Below are 20263 nucleotides of genomic sequence, written 5' to 3'. Positions count from 1 at the left end.
CAACAAAGAGTGCACAAAAACACTAAAAAATGAGGTTGTTATGCTAAAATAAAAAAATGACAGTGTCATTTTTTAGAGACAATAGTCGGACATATAGCACAGTGGCTGGGAAGCAGTGTCAGAGGGAGAAAGGAGTTTTTATCAAGAAATCAAGCATTATTTCAGATACATTTAAACAGACTATATTTTACGATTGACACAACATATGCAGTTATTCAGGCCAAATATATACAAGGTAGTGTATTTTTTACACTATAAAATAAAGGAATATTGTGCATATTGGCATTGCCTAAACCACATCCCCCATTAAGCTTTGGAAGTCAAAAAACAAAGTAAAGTTAATATTTTTCAGTAGAATTAATATGCTACACACACTATACCTAGTGTTTCTACAATTTTTTTGTAGGCCGCATTGCTTAACCCCTTCATGACCGAGGCCTTTTTTTTCATTTTTTGTTTACATGTTATAGTCCACATTTTAGGCCTAAAAATTACTTAAAGGAGAACTATGGGGGTCCAAGCTTTTCTTTACTTTTGGATTCCATGGGCTATAGGAGTACATTTTGCAATTTACTACTATAATCCAAGCGCCGCAGTGGGGAGAGATCCCGACAATATTGTCGGGATCCTCCCAACTGATCATTCTCACTGTGACTGACGGCGTTCCTTAAGAACTGCTGCGCATCCACGAATACATGTGCATGCGCAGCAGCTCTCTTCCTATTATTATTATTATTATTATACAGGATTTATATAGCGCCAATAGTTTGCACAGCGCTTTACAATATAAGGAAGACATTACAGTCACAATACAATTTAAGACAAGATGGTAAGGAGGGCCCTGCCCGTGAGGGCTTACAATCTAAACCTCCATGTCCCCGTCGTCTGTGCCAGCAAATGACAGCACGTACATGGAAGGCTGTTTCTCCTCAGTGCCTCCGCCGCCCCTTCGTCTCTCTTCATCTTGAAAATGTGCAGCAGTTGTATGGAAACCTGTTCCCCTTAAATCTTAGTTCCCCCTACTGTTCAGCTATTACCATAACCCCGCCCTTCCTTACAGCTGCTTAGTATTTACATATCCCCGCCCCCTCTCTGCAAGCTCCGGTGTTCTATGAGAAAGAGACGAATGTCTCTCACATTATGTGCTCTGATCGTTCAGCCCCCCCACACTGTACAGGAAATCTCTGACTTGTCTCCCCGTCACATGTCACCGCTCTCCCCCTCTCCCTGTTACCACTTGAAGTCCGCTGTGTTAAACCCCCTTCCCAACCAGGCCATTTTTCAGTATTCAGCGCTGCGGTACTTTGACATTTATTTCATGCAACGATGTACTGAAATGAATTTTGTACCCTTTTTTGGGGACAGATAGAGCTTTCTTTTGGTGGTATTTAATCACCACTGGGGGTTTTATGTTTTACTATATTAAGGAAAAATTACAGTTATTGTTATTGCTATTACATAGGGGGATACAATCCCCCTATATAATAGCAAAGGCACACTGACGTCCTCTTTATGAAGACATTAGCAGTCTCTAGGACCCCTAATGTCACCTGGGGACCCCAAAAGAAGCTGATGAAGCAGAGATCTCTGCTTCATCAGCTTCTTTTCTCTGGCTATAGCAGCCAGATGACTGACAGGTGAATGCGGAAGTGATGTAATACACCCCACTTCTGCATTCACAGTACGGAGGGAGGTCAGAAAGGAGGAAGATGCTGACTCTCTCCCATCTTACCTCCTGACACCCTCCCGAGCCGGTCCCGGGCCGCAGATGGGCTAGCGGATCCCGGGATTGAAGGTGAGGGGTCAGGAGGGGGGCGGGTGACCAAATCACACCATACAACCGATCAACGGCTATAGAGCCGCTGATCGGTTGTATGGGAAACAGCCGGCAACGGCTGTGCAGAACGGACGGGTTTTTCCTGCCCGTGCGCGCGCGCTAGGTGGTGCCCGCGAGCAGGAAAAAAATGCGCCTGGAGACGACAACCTGCAAATGCGAGTCTGCCGTCCGTCCGTTTTTTCTCAATGGGCGGACGGCAGGAGGTTAAGCTTTGTGCCTGACACACTTAAGGAGCGTTTGATTTGCTTGCCCTTTAAGGGTAGGTAGCTACATTAGTGTGTCTCCTTTCTTCCTTCCAAGGAAGTGTCCATTCCTAATAAGCCATGCATTTCCCTGCACGGTCAGCAGCAAGGACACTCCACTACCCTGAATTCTCATAAGTTGGATAGTGCAAGTCCAGAGGTCTTTGTGGGACCAGGTTATTGTAAGATAGGTCCTTTTCTGTATCTAAACTGCAGTTTTCTGAGTAAAGTGTGCATACATTCCTTCCTCTTCCTATTTCTATCAATCGAATATTGCTAGAGTTTGTACTAGGATTTCTACTCCTGGTTCTTCTTCAGAAGATCCTGCCTTTTGTAGCGCTAAGTTTTATTATAATTGGTTAGGCAGGTTTACTTTACAGATATCACACCCCGAAACACCTATAGTTTTTTTTCCAGAAGGACTCTTTCTAATACCTCTAGTCCTGATACCCTTGTTCCCCAGTTGCATTACATTATATGTTCACCCCTGCCTACCCACTGTATTTCTACAGGTGTGGTTGTTCACCCTACTTTCTCATTTCCAAGGTTTCAGGGTTACTACACGTCTTTTGTCCCTAGCTTAAAGGAGAGCTATGTGGTGAGTGATTTCCACTCATCCTCATAGTCAGAACTGACCTCTGACAAAGAAGCTGTTACAGGTCGGCTCTACTGATCAGGAGGTGAGTAGAAACATGCACCGATCGTCTCCCTGCAGTGACTGTTAGTCACCGCTCCTCACAGGGATTCCCCCCTCCCCTCTCCGATCCTCCAGCGATGGGTGGAGGAACAAACGGGGAGGGGACGGGCACAGCTGGCTCTGCCAGTTGTCACTCATGCAGCTGGGTGGAAGCCCGCGTTATACTGAGCTTCGGGTCACGGGATGGGGATTAGTATATATCCTCCCGCGACCCTAAAGAGAATTATGGGGGCAAACACTTACCCCATAGTTCTCTTTTAAGACTTTTTGTCTCCCTCTTTTTGGATTAACTGCTGAGAGGGCTCTCACTTTCATGTATGTCTCCTTCAGAAATTACTTGTCCGTCAGGTAACATCCTACATTTTATGAACCTCCCTCTCGCTCAAGTGAAGGGTTTAATTCAAACCTCCGACTGTAGTCTGGTTGGACTTTTTTCAAGAAATACCTTGTCCATCCTAGGTTCCTTGCCTTAAATCAAGGGATATGTAATCTATGATTAGGCTCTTACTCTAGTAAAATCTAGTAAATGTTCCTTCTTGCAGACCACCTAAGCTGTCCAAGTTTGTATATCCTGCTCAGGAAGTTTGTTATTCCATATGTTTTCATTATGGTGAGTGGTTATCCTTTACATTGCTAATTGAGGCTCATCATTCTTCAGGTAGCAGTTTTTCCTTACTGGTGATTAGCTGTCCTGGCCTGAAGAACTAGGTTGATTCTAGGTACTCCTCCCATGGGTGGTGAAAATTTCCATATTTGCTTGATCCAGCTTCATCGAGTCACACAAATATTGATCCTTTCAGATGTTCTTGTAATGATCTCTCAGTGGCTGTTGCTCACCCTCCAGGTTGACTGCTTTTTAACATTCCAAATCAAGAATCACTGATTTCCTGTATCCCTCTATGGACAGTTCAACATAGAATTTTGTACTTCTTGTAAAATAATTTTCTTGAAGTCCTTTCTAGGATACAGGTCGTTTCCCTCTCTGTTATTGTGACATTTGGAAGTGAGGTTATACAGGGGCTGGTTTAACATGCCAGTGGTTCAAGCTCCTGAAGGCAGCAGTATAATCAGAATGGCCAAGAACTGCTAAATTCATGTGTCCCTCAATGGACGTAAAACAATGAAAATCCTATTATAGGATATTTTTAAATATCTTCAACTCACATCACCAGCTCTTCACTACTCATTCCTCAAGAGTGGCTGAGTTGCTAAACATTCATTACACATGTAGCACCCTGTAGGCAGGGGTGCTATTAAATTTAGTTTTTGTCAGATTGTAAGCAGTCTGATGGTGATTTGTAGTCAATGTTCATTTGGTTTCCCCCCTAATCAATCAGTCATCCTTTGTATCTGTCCGCTGCTGGATGTACCTTGGCCATAGATCAGAACAACCAATGAGGGATTGCTATGAGTAGGTATCCCCCTCCAACCAATCACTGTGAGGTTAATGGCCAGTGGTGCATGCTGGGGGAGGAGATAAATACTTGGGGTGGATCATGTGAGCTCTCGCTTCCTCCTGTGGGGAGGCTGCTATGGACTGTCTGAGAGGGCTAGATCTGAAGCCTGGGGACTAGCCATGTGCTTACACTGAGGTCTGAGTCTGGAGACTCAGTGGCTTCTACTGATGACAAGAATGAATATGACTGGTGACTTCTACCTCAAGTGCTGCTGTGACAGGTGTTCTCCATGCTGTGAATGGAGACAGCTATTACACCCTGTCACTTAAAGGAGTCTACATCTGCCTGGATGATCCTAACCCTTAACCTCTCTCCCTGAAGTTGATCAATAAAAGTTTTCAGCACCTTATCTATGGTCTGGACATCGCTTTAATCGATCACCATAGAGGGCGGTAAGTGCTAATGGGCAAAGTGAATGAAAATATCTCTAGACAAGAAGATTGCTAAATTGCAGTAATCCATAGCACCCGACCCTAGGATTGAGGTATTCGAGCAAACTCAGGGTGTGCTGTGTATTTATTAATGGGGTTTATCACAGGGGAAACACAGGGAGACCCATTGTTGTATTACTATATGCTGCTCTGTAAAGGGTTCACTAGACACAGTTTAACTTTTCAATCACAGCCTTCTGGAGCATGCACAACAGCCCCTGGAAGAATAAGTAAAAATCCATGCTTAGGCACACTCTACATGGAGGAAACACTGAATCTTAAATATGCTTTATGCAGATCATACAAAAATATAAACAAAATCTTAGTAGTATTACTATAGCTCCACAATAATTGTAGAAAAAGTCTTAAAAACATGCACAAAGACAATGGGCTTTATGTATGAACATTAATAAAACATGAACTGTCTGTGCTGAACAAAACCAGAACTCAGAAATTTTCATATATTTGGATAAGTGCTGTGGACAATTAACAATTTTTCTTCAGGCACCTTTTGTACATGAGGTTTATTTGTATTACAGAGTTACCTAGTATTGTAAATGACCCTCTTTTTCTTTTTTTTATCTGTCTTCTTAGGTATAACGAGGTATGGAAGACCCGGGAGTTCAGCCCTGAGCATACGAAAGTAGTCAATGAGAGGGCCACAAAACAACTTGAGTCAGACTCCAGGGATAGGTATAGGGAGAACATGGAGGATTTGCAGAAAGTAGGATGCCTACAAGATATAAAGCCAGAAAAAGTGAATATTCCTGAGATTGCAATAAGAACAAACAATGGTATTGAAATTAGTATAGTACAGAATAATATATCAGCAAGAGATGAAACATTCCTCAAGGTAACTCAATCACCAGTTATTCCAAGTAGAGTTAGGCCAGGACAGGTAACCGAGAACACACATCAAACAAATGCAAAAGTGATGGATGCAGTCCGTGAGGATGTGCTGGAAAGTGAGGGATCTTTCAGTAGACATATAACATATCATGATACAAATCAAGTTCAAGAGGCATCACCTGAGGCTAATGAGAACTTAGCAGAAATGCCTGAGATTACTTTCAAGTCAGTACAAAAAGAACTATACTCTAAAAATATGGAACAGACAGAATGCAATTCAGCTGATAGTTTTAAAATGTCAAGGGACACACAAAATTCACCCAAGGCAAGCAGCTATGAGGATACAAAGAGAATCCATGGAATATATCACATTACAAAAAAAAGAGTACAGGAAGCTGCAGTGCCACAGTCAGAAAATCTAGACGGAAAACCCCATACAGAAACAGAACAGGCTGGTAACAAAGTAGATGTTCAGCCACATGGAATCATAGTAACATCACTGTTTGAGCCAGAAAACCTACAAAAGCCTATACTAAATGCAGAACAAAGTTTAGCAAAAACAGACAGTATGGAAACCAGGGCATCTGAAGTAAAACATATTGTTGAAGAAACAGTAGTGAGAGATAGTGGGGTTATTTCCACACCAGAAAACATACTACAGGGGAGACAAAACAAATGTTCAGTGGGAGAGACTACAGAACGGGAACAGGAAACACAGGGACCTGCCCACAAAAATCATACCAGTGAGAGTAAACCAGTAGTGGTAAAAGAAAAATCAGTCTGGAATGAAGAGAGTAATCTAAATTTAGGTAGTGCTAAACAAATAACACTGCAACACACGCTGCTTATTACAAATGGCAGTCTAAAAAACACAACACTTAAAATAGAGGAAGAAGTGGGCACTGATACTAAACATAATCAAATAGAATATGCACCAGAAGGAACAGTCAATATAGATAGACAATACAGACAATACCAGTATAGAAGAGATAAAGGAGAGATTGGAGAAGACTGGGCTGAGCATAAGAAAATTACAAAAACAGATGGCACAAAAGAGGCTCAAATCAAGGAAACGAAAGAAAAGAGAGAGCATCATGCAATGACCATACAAAGGAACAGAGCTGAAGAATTTTCAGTGGAAATACCCACAGAAACCCATGAAATGACTATCGGGAAAGCCAAAGCTTTAAGAATCAAGGGTGGAGATGCTATACAAAGAGAAAGAAACATCCATCAGCGTACACAAATAACTGAAAATAGTGTGAGTGAACGTGAAAATACAGAAGAGATTACAACATCAGTACATGAAAGTTTGTATAATGTTGCAGTTGTGAATAAAAGTTTGCAAGGCTCATCACTGTCCACAGATAAAAGAGTACATGACAGAGACAGTGATGCTATTTATATGTTAGAAACTGTACATGGAGGATTAGAGGGAGGCATTCAGGAAGGGGTTAATAAAACACAGACAGAATTAATTAAAGCTGATGAAAAGAGTAGCCTTGAGACTGAAGTTATACAAGGATTTATAAACAACACAAAAGAGATATACTCCATAGCTGTAACAGAAAATGGAAAGCATGGGTTCGTAAAGCTAGGAAGTAAAGCAAATGACAAACCAGACATGAAAGATGTTACAGAGAAAGGTATATTAGTTATGGATGAGGAGCAGGGGCAAAAAGAATTAACTGAAGTAGCCAATGAGCAAAAAGAGAAATTTAGTGAACTGGGGAGGGAAGGAGATGGAGTATTTAGAAAGGTGGAGCCAACACATAATTTAACAGAACATTTATTAACAGAATATAATATTCTGAGAAACGGGACAAACCAAGATGAAACTAATGAATGTGGAAAAACTATAAATCAGTATAGTGCAAAAGGTACATTTATATCACCCAGTGGAAAGTTAGTTACCATAAACACATGCGATAGAAAGGACCACACGTTAGCAGAATTTTTTTTTTGGAAAAATGGAATGCCACAAAAAGAACATGCAAAGGTTGAAGATGTAATAGAACAAGATGTGGTAAGAGAGTCACATTTCCATTCTTTTCAGAGACATGATGAAAAACCATGTAAAAGTAGTGAAAGTTCAGGTCAGACGGGTGAAAAAAAAGAAGCATTCCTTCATACCAAACAGAAATCTTTTAAACAGCCTGTTAGGCCTGAAGAACTAGAGGATCAAGATAAGGTGAATTCTCTCTGGAGCAATGAGCGAGTGGGTGGAGAAGTAGCTGCAAGTGCAAAAGCAGAAGAACAAGAAAATATAAGTCTTTGTGAAGAAGATAGATTGCTTCAAGAAGAAACAAGAATGGAAAAGATACACAATCTAGAGCACAGACTAGAAGAAAAAAGTATTTTGATAAATGTGCAATGGCTTGAAGAAACAGCTAATGATGAACAGTCTTTCAATGAAAATAGGATGAAAAAAAACATTATTTGGACAGATAAAAGATGGGATGAGCAAGCATCTAAAACGGTAGATGAACCAAATCAAGTAAATGCTTTGGCAGAGATGTGTTTGGTTGAAAAAACAGCTGAAGCTAGTCCTGCTGTAGATATAAGTGATACACATAAAGAAAATGCAAATTTGATAAATAAGAGAAGCCTAGTAAAAACAGATAATTTTGAAGGAGCAGTGAATGAAGGCACATCTGAGGAAGATGCTATATTGGAGAAAGTAGATAAAAAAATAGAAGATTATGAGAAATATAAGGACCTTAAAGCAACACAGGGAAAAGTTGATTCATCAGTAGTGATTGAAGAGAAAGCGGCATTAGTGGACAAAGAACAGACAAATCCGAAAGAGACATATTCTATATTACAAATTAAAACAAATATTAAAGATTCAGTCAAAGATAATACATTTCTCAAAGAAGATGTCCAAGACACATCAAGTAAAAAGGAAGTGAAAACACAGGATGAAGTAAATGCAGAAGTAATAAAAACTCTGAAAAAAGAGAGAGTAGGAGTATCTACTATAGCAATAAAGGCAGAACAGCAAGAAAATATGCCCATTGGAGAAAACAGAGAGCAAGCTGATGAAACACCAAAATCACTACTAGTAAAAGATAAAATTAACCGCCAACAAACTACTCTACAGATTAGAATGCATGACAAGATTGAAAATATATTACAAACAGATAATACAGTAAATTGTGATGTTTTTAACAAGGAAGTATCACTTGGTCAAGCTGAAACAAAAGAAAATATTAGGAAAGATGACCATAGGGTAGAAGAGAAAGAGAAGGCACTGTCAAAAACTGAAGAGCAAGATGTAGGGGAGAGTATGCAAGAGGGGAACACAGATGTAACAGAAAAAGGAGACCCAGATATGCTGTCTGTGTCTGAGTATAATTTGCAAGAGAATGAGCCACAATGGACACCAGTAAAAAGTATAGAACAACAGAAGACATGTTTATGGAATACAGCAATGCAACAGGCAGAGCACGTAGATCAAAATAACAAGGCGTTAGAGATAGTGTCAGAGCCAGAGACATTACTTTTCTCAGGTGGCAAAGAAGGAACAATACAGGTCACTGAACCTACTGTCTGTCCGGTTGCTGAGACATTTCTCACAAATTCTATAAGTAACATAACATCTGAAGGTGAGGAACCCACGACCGATATGTTGTCAGAGTGCAAATTTTCAATTTACCCTACACCAATCCCTGGACAACAGAGAAGCACAGAAAAGAAGAGACTGACCGAGTACTCAGGGCATGTGGGGGAGGTATGTGACAGTCTATGACATAGATGAGGAAGAGACACTCTGCATGGGATGTGGTCAATGTAGTAATACCCTGCAAGGGGAGCACACAAAGGAATTCTGCATGGCTGCAGATACATTTTGTATCATAGTACAAGAGATATATACTGGGATGATACTCTGCAGTTGGATGCAGTAAAAAAAAAATCTTAGTAAGCAAAGAATAAAAAAGTTAATAAAGCAGGAATGTTCAAAATGCACGTTAAACAGCAGTATTATTTGTATTAAAATATATAGATATACTGTACATGCAGGTACATTAACATGATTTACTGCTGTCCACTTAATTTCTCCAGGCCGTTACACAATTTAAAGTGCTTCTAAACCCAAAAACAATGTTTTTATTTATTGCTGCTTACCAGCCTTAGATGCTACTTCATTTTCTTTTTGGGCTTTTTTCTCTTATTTTTTTTTTACCTGGTAATTCTAAGAATAACACACCTCCTGTACCTCACTCCTCCACTGTTTCTATGGAGGTAGCCATAGTTGTTACCCAGGCTGGACTTCAAATATGCCTTTGTTTATCTCCAATATATAGGGGTGATGGCATTAGTAGTGTACACAAATAAAATAACATTGTTTCACATTTCCAGGTCAGCTTACTGGAAGTGTCAAGGACAATACATTTCTGGCAAGATCAACAGGTATTTTCTGCACTTGCTGAAAATATTCTTAACTTGAAAAAAAAAACGAATGCAGCTACCACATCTTTAGATATGTAGTATACTTAATGCAAAAAAACCCAAGTAATTTCATAAATACCCTATGTTTGGGACCTTTAAACTAATTATATGGGCCATGAGCTTAGACAACCATGATTGCAGTCATAAATACAGAATATGTGACAGTAAAGGATAACCTTGAAGTAGCATGACAGTCCATAAAAGGTTAAAGATGGGCTTTTATAGAGTGGCTGGATTTTATGCTTTACATTCTGTTGGCCCCTGTACAAATTACAGTATTTAGCTTATCCAGTATCATGCAGAAATAGAATGCAGCCCATATATGTATGAAATTCAGTTGTAAATATTACTGTGTTTATGTAATGTCTAGTCTTTTCTGTATTAATAGTTATTTGTGCTTAGTAGCACGGTTTAACATATATTTTAGTAGCTGAAGTAAAATTTGTTATACAAGCCTTAAACCAGTCACTCCCCTTCTACAACTACAGAGTATTAATCCTTTTACTCAAAAGACTTTACTATTCTCCATTTAGGAACATTGCATACTTCAGCCATGCAGAGAAACCTTTGGTACTGTGTCTGCTTTGTAGATGGTCTTTCCTCTGCTGCTGTTCCTTGCTTCACAATTTAAATATTCTTGCCTTCTATTTTTTTGTGCGATAAAAAACAATGTTGATGGTAGCAATTTTTGCAGTTTACCATCCATTATTATAAATTGATCTTCATTTCTGCTTTACACTAAGTCTTATTAGTCCGATTTACTTAACGGAGCAAGAGTGCAAGTATATCTGGTAATCCTTTTCTTCCAGACCTTAGTTGGACATATTATCCTAGCTTTTACTTTGTTGCCTATGTGTAGCAAAATTCCTTTTTTCTTTCTCTAGTCAGATGCAGTACTAACATTAAAGGCCTAGGGTTTACTGATCGCAATTATTATTATTAGTATTATACAGGATTGATATGGCGCCAACAGTTTGTGCAGCACTTTACAATATAAGGAAGACATTACAATCACAATACAATTCAAGACAAGATGGTTAGGATGGCCCACAATCTAAAAGGCAGTGGCAAGTGATTACATGAGGAGATAGCTGTGTGGGGATGAGTCGTTTGAGAACATGATGGTTGAGTGGTTAGTTTGAGGTGGGATAGGCTTCCCTGAAGAGATGAGTCCTAAAGGCAGTCAGAGTGGGAGATAATCGGACAGGTTGGGTTAAAGAGTTCCAGGGGATGGGAGAGATTAGAGAAGTCCTGGAGGTGAGCATGGTAGGAGTTAATGTGGGAGCTGGAAAGCAGGAGGGGGGTTGCAGACACTGAGCGGTTGGTTAGGTGGATGAGTCTAACAGCTGCATTCATGATAGACTGAAGGGGGGATAGCCTGTGTAGAAGTAGGCCAATGAGGAGGGAGTTACAATAGTGAACACGAGATAGAAGTAGTCAGTAGCAGAGTAGAGAAGAGCAGGGTTGAGGTGGTGAAGGTTTCTCCGGGTAACATGTAGGGGGATTTAGGTTTGGGGACAGGGTGAGTGTGACACTGACATGGTTGTGGTCTGAGAGGGGAAAAGGGGTGTTGGAGAGGTTGCAAGGAGTGCATAGGTGAGAGAAAACAAGATCTAGTATGTTACCATCAGAGTGAGTAGGAGTGTGTGTCCATTGTGTTAGATCAAAAGAAGAGGTTAGGTTAAGAAATTGAGTGGAAGCCAGGGTGTTAATGTTATTAACAATGTTAAAGTCACCAATAGTAGGTATTTCTGAGGAGAGAAAGTAGGGTAGCCAGGCAGTGGCATTGACCTGCTTCCTGCCATTTCATGCTTTCTGTTAATCATTATTTGTTCTATTATTTTTCAAAAACATTTTAAAGCCATGCAATAGCAACATAAAATATCCACATAAATTAATATCTTGCATTAGTCTGTTTTTGTGGTAAACCTGTTTCTTGTTCTACATTGTGCTAGAAGCCCCTTTTTCTGTTTCCTGTTCAAGATTTGCATATCAGCACTTTCTCTTTCTTGATTTGCTTAGGTCCCCAGTGTAGTTTCCTCCTCATCAATGTGTACATGTTGCTCCTCCTCTTACTCCCAGTCTAGAGCTGTACAATATTCTCCCTGCCTGATAGAAACATAAAAAGCATCTTTCTTGTGCTACAGTCCTGCAGAATAAACCTACTACCTTAACTTACAACCTGCATGTAGCACGGGGCAAATTGTGACGGCTTTGGCAAATACTAAACTGCGGGATTTGCATTTGGCCATTGTTCGTATTATAAAATGGCTTGCTTTGTTATTAGTATTATGTACTAATAATTATGGGTGTGTTTTTGCTTTTTAATGACACACTTTTTACCAACATTTAAAAGAAATTACTATACTCATGTGTCCAGTTTTATCTTTATAGGAAGCTCTAAGTACTGACTCCCTGCTCCGCTGGTGTCAAGAAGTGACGGCTGGGTATCGTGGAGTGCGAGTCAACAATTTCACCACATCATGGAGAAATGGGCTGGGTTTTTGTGCCATCCTTCACCACTTCCACCCTGAAAGCATGTAAGGGATACTTCATTCAGTTTTTGGTAGACCTTTTATGTACAGTGTTAAATCTTCTGACCATTTCTTATGAATAACCAGAAACTAGATAATTATTTGCTTGGTGTCTCAGGTCTGCACACCTGCAGCAGCCATTATGAGAGGTCTCTACTCTCACTGACCTTTTATAATTATTTTACATTATGGGGAATGCAACAGGTGGGTTGTAATGGGCCACGGTAAAATTATCAAACGTTGACCGGTCCACGGCGATAAAAAGGTTGGGGAGCACTGCTCTAAGAGATATAAGAAAAGTAACTTTGGATGGGCTGTCTTTTTAAATAGCATTACCATTGTTTCTCTAACTACATTATGATAACTAATATATGCATTTTTTAGAGACAAAAATAAGAGAAACAGCAGAGTTTTAGGGAAGATACTAATAGGCTTTTGTGGTTGGCAACAGCACTGTCATCACCAGCATTTGTATACTTGAGCAAGTAAACCAGGTGTCACCATGCAGTAAAGTATATGAATGTAAAACAGTAGTAAAAAAAGGATGAGCAGGAGAACCTGAGAGATCCAAGGGAACCAGAGTAAAATTAACACAGTGGATATGATAATATAGAAAGGGCATATGATTGAAAATAAAGTGTCCCTCATATCACTTTAAAATAATGACACATATATAATTAAGAAGATTATACAAACACCAACAATGTGTTTGCCCTCTGTTTTTTCTAGATTCTTCTGTGCATTGTCTAATGTACTAAGCATATAATTAAAAAAAAAGTATTTAATTGTCTTTTATTAAGAGACACAATTCCGTATTCATAGAAAATTGGGTTATACTGCTGCCTACAGAAGGTATTGGACACTGGCAAACAAAAAAGCTGATGGCCAGCCAGGTATAACCTCTCCTACTCCCATCATACTTCAGTTTTAGCTTCTATTGTTTTAGGAGGATGGATATCTTTTCTCTAGTGAGAAAAGTTAAACCATTTTAATTTTTTTTTTTTTCTTAACCAGTTGACATCCGCGATGTTAAACCCCCTTCCCATCCAGGCCATTTTTCAGTATTCAGCGCTGCGGTACTTTGACTGACATTTATTCCGTCATGCAGCGCTGTACTGAAATTAATTTTATACCCTTTTTTGGGGACAGATAGAGCTTTCTTTTGGTGGTATTTATTCACCACTGGGGTTTTTATTTTTTTACTATATTAAGGAAAAATTACTGAAATTTTAAAAAAAAATTTTTGTGCAATGGTCGGGTCTTTTCTGCCCGTGCGTGCCCGCTAAAGCAGAAAAAAAATGCCGTCTGGAGACGGCAACCCGCCAATGCTGCAGTGCCGTCCGTCCGTTTTTTTACTACGGGCGGACGGCAAGTGGTTAAATGAAGACTTCATCTACATGCTGCAGTGATCAGCAGCTATCCAAATCGGTGTTTCCTCAGCTATGCTTTGGAGGTCATACCTGGGCTCTGCTGGATTGAAGAGTAAGGGACTTGCTTCGAATGTGACTTTCGGGCACTGGGCTCTACATGTGGTGCTTTCCAAACCCTTGTGTACTGTGTTAGTTAGCCTCAGAGCACTCCTCAGTTCCAGAGCCATGGCATAGCCTCTGGTATACGCTAGCCTCTGAAGACTCACTTTGTGAATATGCCTACAGGCAGGGCATACGCACACTTTACGTGGTTCAAGGATATACATTTTACCTTGGGAAATTCTCTGTGGTAAGAATTCTAACCTTTCTGCAGTCAGGTCTGGATCAGCATTTGGGTTTGAGTACCATCAAGGGGCAAATTGTAGACCTTGCAATATCATCAAAAAGACCGCTGCTACCTGGCCATCGGTTCACACTTTCTTTGCCATGTGCAGGCTGCCTTCAGTTCTATTGTTTATTGGTATTGTGAGCCTGTTAGTGTTTTGTTACTGTTGCCCAGCCCTCAGTTGGACTGCTTTTGGATATTCTTATTCTCTAGGAAATACTGAATTCTGTGTTCTTTAATAAATGAGAAAGAAAACAGGATTTTTGTACTTGCCATAAAATCTGTTGTTTTTTGGGGATTTTATTAAGGACACCAGTTCCTCTCCCTCTGTGTTTGCTATCTACTTCTAATACTGCTTTTCACCAAAAATTAAGCATGATAGGAGTGAGAGAGGTAATACCCGGCTTGCCAATGGCTTTTTTGCTTGCCAGTGTCTTAATTCCTCCTGTATGTGGCAGTATAACCCAATTGTCTATCAATACTGATTCATGTGCCCCTAATGAACTCCCAGAAACATTTTTATAGTAAATACAAAAATCCTGTTTTATGAGATGTTTTCATTTAAAAGAAAACCTTAGAGATAAAATACACAAATTGTGTAATCTGTAACATGTTTAGGATTACCTAAAGATGAAATTGCTACTTTGTGCTACAGCAGGGGATGTTTTGTTGATTGCTGAAACAAGTTTTGCAGAGCTGTTTTTGAAAATGTTACAATATTGGCTGTAAAATCTCATTTTTCCAGTTAACTCTTTGTTGAAAATCACCTAAACATTTTTGCTTTTTAGTTAGGCTGTAATATTGTAGGACCTCATTAGCTTACAAGCTATTACGTTTATAAATGCCTGAATCTTATTTGCACAACTGTTTGTAGTGCGACATAAAGTAGATTGTTTATAAAGTATTAGTTTTTTTAAATGTATGTGTAAGTAATGTACAATTGTGTGTGTGTGAAGAATGTATGTGGGGTTTGACTGTATATTTGGTGGGTTTGTATGTTTAATTGTATGTTGTATTTAGTTTTATTTATGTGTAAGTGTCACGTACCTTAGGGGAGTCTGAGATGTCGAGGGCGGCCTCTTTTGCTTCTCTGGTCCTGGGGCTCCTGAATGGGTACAGGAGCACCGGGGCACGGAGGGGCAGGAGTGCCAGTAGTAGCGGAAGACGATGAGCAGGAGCAGCAGACAAGAATAGCAGGGTAATCCGAACAGGCTGAAGTCATCAACGTGCAGGCAGCGAGGTACAGAGGGTGAGGCAGGAGGATGGTCTGGAACAAGCCGAGGGTCAATCACTGGAGAGAAGCAGAAAGGTCAAGCCAAGCCGGGTCAAGATAACAGGAACACTTCAGGAGCAGGATATAGGAACACAGGGAAGCTGACGATCTGACAGCAAAGGAGGTTTGTTAGTCACAGCCTTATATAGCCCAGAGGGTGCCAAAAACTCAAACAACACGTCGGCTCACGACGCGCACGTTTACGCAGAGACGGTGCACCTGACACAACTCTATTAGCTGCACCATGCGCAAACGGCGATGAAAGAATCCTGGCTTTGGCTTCCTGACAGTAAGTACATTAAGAACTATCTTTTTAAACCGTAAACGTATTCCTTGTATGCTGTTCAAACTGGGCCAAATTGAGTGTGAAGCTGTGATAACAGCAAGACTGACCTCTGGACCTCTGATCTCTCACTTATGCTACAATGGTATCTCACACATATAATTTAGCCCTAAAATCTTGTTAGGCAAAAACAAGGAACCTTCCTAATAACTAGTATACTGTATATACCGTATTTTTCCGTGTATAAGACGCTACTTTTTCATAAAAATGTTTACCTAAAAATAGAGGGGCGTCTTATACACAGGGGCCGAGAGGAGAACCGCGGTTGCGAAACTGATGAAAGTGCCGATACCACTGCAAACTAGCCTCACGAGTGAAACTTCGGATGGCAGAGACAAGATAAGTTTTATAGCCAGTCCCCAGAGCGGTAATGTCGGAGCATAAAGTGATTGACTCAGAGGTAAGTGTGATGCATTATATAATTTAATATATTGATTTCTGAATTTTGGGTAAGAAAAGTAAAAATACGGTATATATCAGGGCTTAAAATTTCCACTCGCCTGCTCGCATTTTGCGAGTAAAAATAAGGTGAGGGCGAGTGAAAATTTGAGAGCAGAGCAGCTCCTGTTCCGGCTTCCTTCGGCCGGAGCTCTGACAGTTCTGAGCTCTGGCGAAGGAAAGAATGTTGTGAGCAGTCCGTGCGGCATTCGTTTTCCAGCCACGCCACCTACCCGCCAAAAATCGTACGATTTTCGGCAGGTTTTCCAGCGTGCTTGGAAGACAAAAGTCGTACGACCTTACAGTAGAAGCGGTCGCACGCTGCGCATACACCTGCCCATACACACATCCTCATATGGTAGTGGTGAAAAGTATCAGTGCCCCCCCAGTTTTGACTGTGGTATCTTATCTGCACCCTGTTAACATAATATAAAGCTAAAGCTATGTTATAATTGCTGTTTTTTATATTTTGGACTCTTTTAAAGAAAAATGTAATTTCATAAACGTTAAGGGGGCGTGGTTGGGGCGGAGTTGGGGTAGGGTTGGAGGCGGACCTGGGCAAGGTTTGGTGGGACAACTGGTGGAGAGTAAGGTTTTTGCCTGGCTAGTAGGTCTAGACTTGAAATTTTAAGCCTTGGTATATATCATCAGGATCTCACCAAACAGTGGTGTGCCACTGGGACTCCTTCGTGCTATTCACCAGATCTGTAGGCAGATGTCCACTTTTCAGTTATATAGATGCCTCTAAAAGACTGTCTTTCACTTACTAATTTTTAAAGTGGACATTAGCAGCATGGGATATAACATGTGGCTCACTTCAAGTGGATCTCTAGTCAAACAATAATTTTAGCTAAAGCAGGTAATAATCAGTAATGATGACTCTTGTTATATTTTTACTGCTGTTTTTGGGAATATTTACTCTCCCTGTTTGTCCTGGCAACCATTGTCATCACGATAGAAAGTGATGGAAAAATGTAGGGATGCACTGATACCAAGTACCGTACTCGGTACAAGTACATGTACCGATACTTTTTGAGCTCCAAGACTAGACTAGAGAAAAATTCATGAGGCAGCTGTCATTTGTAAGGAGCACACGGAGCTCTTGATATTTGTACATCTCTGTTTTAATGTATGATTTTGTTTTTATAAACATGTATAAAGGGATGCACCAATACCATTTTTGCAAGTACAAGTACTGATACTTGCCCAAGTACTTACCAGTACAAGTACTGATACATTTTTGTTTATTTTCATGTGACAGTTTTCCTAAAACAATACAGACGATTGATTTCAGGACAGTGGTGGAGCGCCAGAGCTAGGTCCCAGCTGCAACCGCTGAAACCCTTGTAGTTCTCATGAAAATGCCAAGTATTGGCACTGGTACTCAAAGTATCGGTGTATCCCTAGAAAAATGCAAATCTCTATGGTTGTACCTGGAATAGGAGATGAAGGAATCTTTTTTTCTGTTTTTTTATGGCAACTGTCGAAGAAGGGATTTTCTCGCAGTTCATGTTGTCTGAGACAAGAAGTGACTGAAAATTACCTTAATGTGATACACAGCAAGATAACAAAAAACTCAGCAAGGGCTCTAATCATTCCCTACTCTCTACAAAAAAAAAAAAAGTTCGAGCTTGAGATAGACTTTAGGATTTAAAAGTTTTTCTGCACCAACAATCCTAGTTAAAAAAAAAGTGTACATGTTAATGCCATAATTGTTTCACAGAATGCTTTTGCTTTTGCAGCAGTAGGATCTTTCGACTGCCATCTCATAGCCATGGGTAACTTAAAGTGATATCAAAGTCGAAAGGTTTTTAAGTGCTGATTTAAATTACTTGCAATAGTGGAGACTGCTCTTGCCCTTGTGATATAGCACTGGAGTTGGAGCCAGTTGTTCAGAAACATGATGACTGATTTCTTCCAGAGTGGATGTCTTAGAAACTGCAAAACAAGCATATGATGCTTTTCCAAAAAGAATCACATTTTATTCCACATGCATCTGTACCAAAAACAACCGAGTTTCTGCCTTACTTTGCCGTAGTCATAGCTATGCCATGCTAAGCAATTCCTGTTAAATTGGGCAGAATATGAGCCATGGTTAGCCCAGTCAGCACTGCCTGGCTCCTCAAAACTTGGTTTAAAAATGAAAGGAGATGGATGGAAAATTGACAGCCATACAGCAACTTAATTGGATTCATTAACTTTTCAGGTATTTAGGCACTTGTGGGTGCTGGCGGCTGTCTAAGTACAATAGCCGATTCCTTCATAAATGCTGTTTGGCATGGATGGGGAAATCAAGAGAAATCCACACATGTATGACTAGCTTTTGTGTCAGGAGGGGTGAAGTTTAATGTTTTATTGGAGAAAAAAAGGCCCTGCATACAGCCTGGGCCTAGAATCCAGGGTCATCTTCAGGCACAAAATATTTATTTGAAGACATATGTAGGGTCTTTCCCTTGACTTTAAGGGTCTATTTGCATCTGTGCACTCTGGCTGTGATGGCTGCATTAATTTACTTTTTTCAAGCCTTTTTTTGCTTTATTTTTACCTTGTGATTCTGCCAGTAACACACTTTCAGTACAGTATGACAACAATCACTCATCCCTCTCAGCACAGGCAGAGAGACAGAGGAAATTGTCAGCTCACAAGATGTCCAGCTAGATCAACAAGTATAAAACATATCAAAAGCTTTCAATGGTACATTTAGCAGACAAACGGGGCCAAATAAGAGTTCATCTTTAGGGTTTACATACACTTTAAATAGTGCTTTTGGGAGGGCGTGGCTTGACAATGGCCGGGAGCGGACGTGTTCTGTAGAGCTCTGACGGCATTGCAGGGCCCAGGCACACGAACCAGCAGCTCGTAGCCTCTCCACAACGCAGCGATGGGCGGCAATAAGAAGCAGAGGTCCCACTCACCCGCCCGACAGGCTTCTTCATCCAGGAGGCGCGATATCGGGGCGTTTTTCCCGAAAACGGGTGCCATGAGATATGCACAGAGTGCAGCCAAGATGGCGGCGGTCCGGGAGCAGCACAGGCCGTCACCCCCTGCATCTCCACTGGAATCTCTTCTCTCCACGCACGCTAGCGAGGATATAGAGACCCCTGATCCTAGTGATGGCAAGGGAGACGAAAGAGATATCCCCTCTGCTTTTCGTAAGTACTTTGCTCTTTTACCTACTAAGGGAGACATTGAGAGTATGTTCCATAACCTGGAATCCACACATAAGCAGGAGATGGCTGAAATTAAGGAGGGATTCCACTCCATTCACCAGCATTTGGATGTGGTTGAAAACACCTTGCCCCCTGTCACTGTGGCCCTGGTGAAGCTGCAGCATATTGTGCAGCAACAACATGTGACTATTCAATCCTTATGGACTCAGGTGGAGGACCAGGAACATAGGAATAGGCGAAATAATATTTGCATACGCGGTCTCCCTGAAGCTACTGGCGCATCAGATCTGAAAGCCACGGTTCTGGGGATATTTAACACACTCCTGCACAAACTGGTCTCCGACCACATTGAACTGGATAGAGTGCACAGAATGCCGGGCTTTCGCAGACCAAATGCGACACAGCCGCGTGACGTGCTGTGTAGAGTACACTACTTCTCTGTCGAGGATATCATGGCTAAAGCCCGTTCGGCCGGCACGGTGGATTTTGATGGAGCACAGCTCTCACTGTTCCCTGACCTCTCCAAACGCACGCTGGATAAACGCAGGGCTTTGCGTCCCCTTTGCTGTGAGGGTCCCTGGCAGGGGTTGCCTCAGCTGCCACGTTACCCTATCCTGAGTGTGTCCATGGGTTTATTTGGCGGCTGAGAAACCCACAGTTTACTGATACATGCCCTACATGCCTTACATGTTTTTGTTGTGGTTATCTCGCGCTGCCCATTATGTTATGTCCTGGCTCTTTACACTTTTGCACTTGCTGCCTTCCCCTAAGAAGGTCCCTGTTGT

The 20263-nt window shown here is 40.9% G+C and overlaps 1 protein-coding gene across 1 annotated transcript in view; it reads left to right on the top strand.

The window, feature by feature from the left end:
* The window catches only part of LOC108798516 (EH domain-binding protein 1-like), a 104394-nt gene that overhangs the window by 69114 nt on the left and 15017 nt on the right, over positions 1 to 20263 (top strand). Inside the window, exons 7-8 of the mRNA XM_018570278.1 lie at positions 5259 to 5268; positions 12360 to 12505. Coding sequence (XP_018425780.1) covers positions 5259 to 5268; positions 12360 to 12505 — 156 coding nt within the window. The remainder of the gene's footprint in view (positions 1 to 5258; positions 5269 to 12359; positions 12506 to 20263) is intronic.

This window comes from Nanorana parkeri, unplaced genomic scaffold (genome assembly GCF_000935625.1).
Source record: "Nanorana parkeri isolate BGI_ZX_2015 unplaced genomic scaffold, ASM93562v1 scaffold1494, whole genome shotgun sequence".
Classification (NCBI taxonomy): domain Eukaryota; kingdom Metazoa; phylum Chordata; class Amphibia; order Anura; family Dicroglossidae; genus Nanorana; species Nanorana parkeri.
The sequence above is the reverse complement of the archived record's forward strand: the minus strand, read 5'-3'. Positions and strand labels throughout refer to the sequence as shown.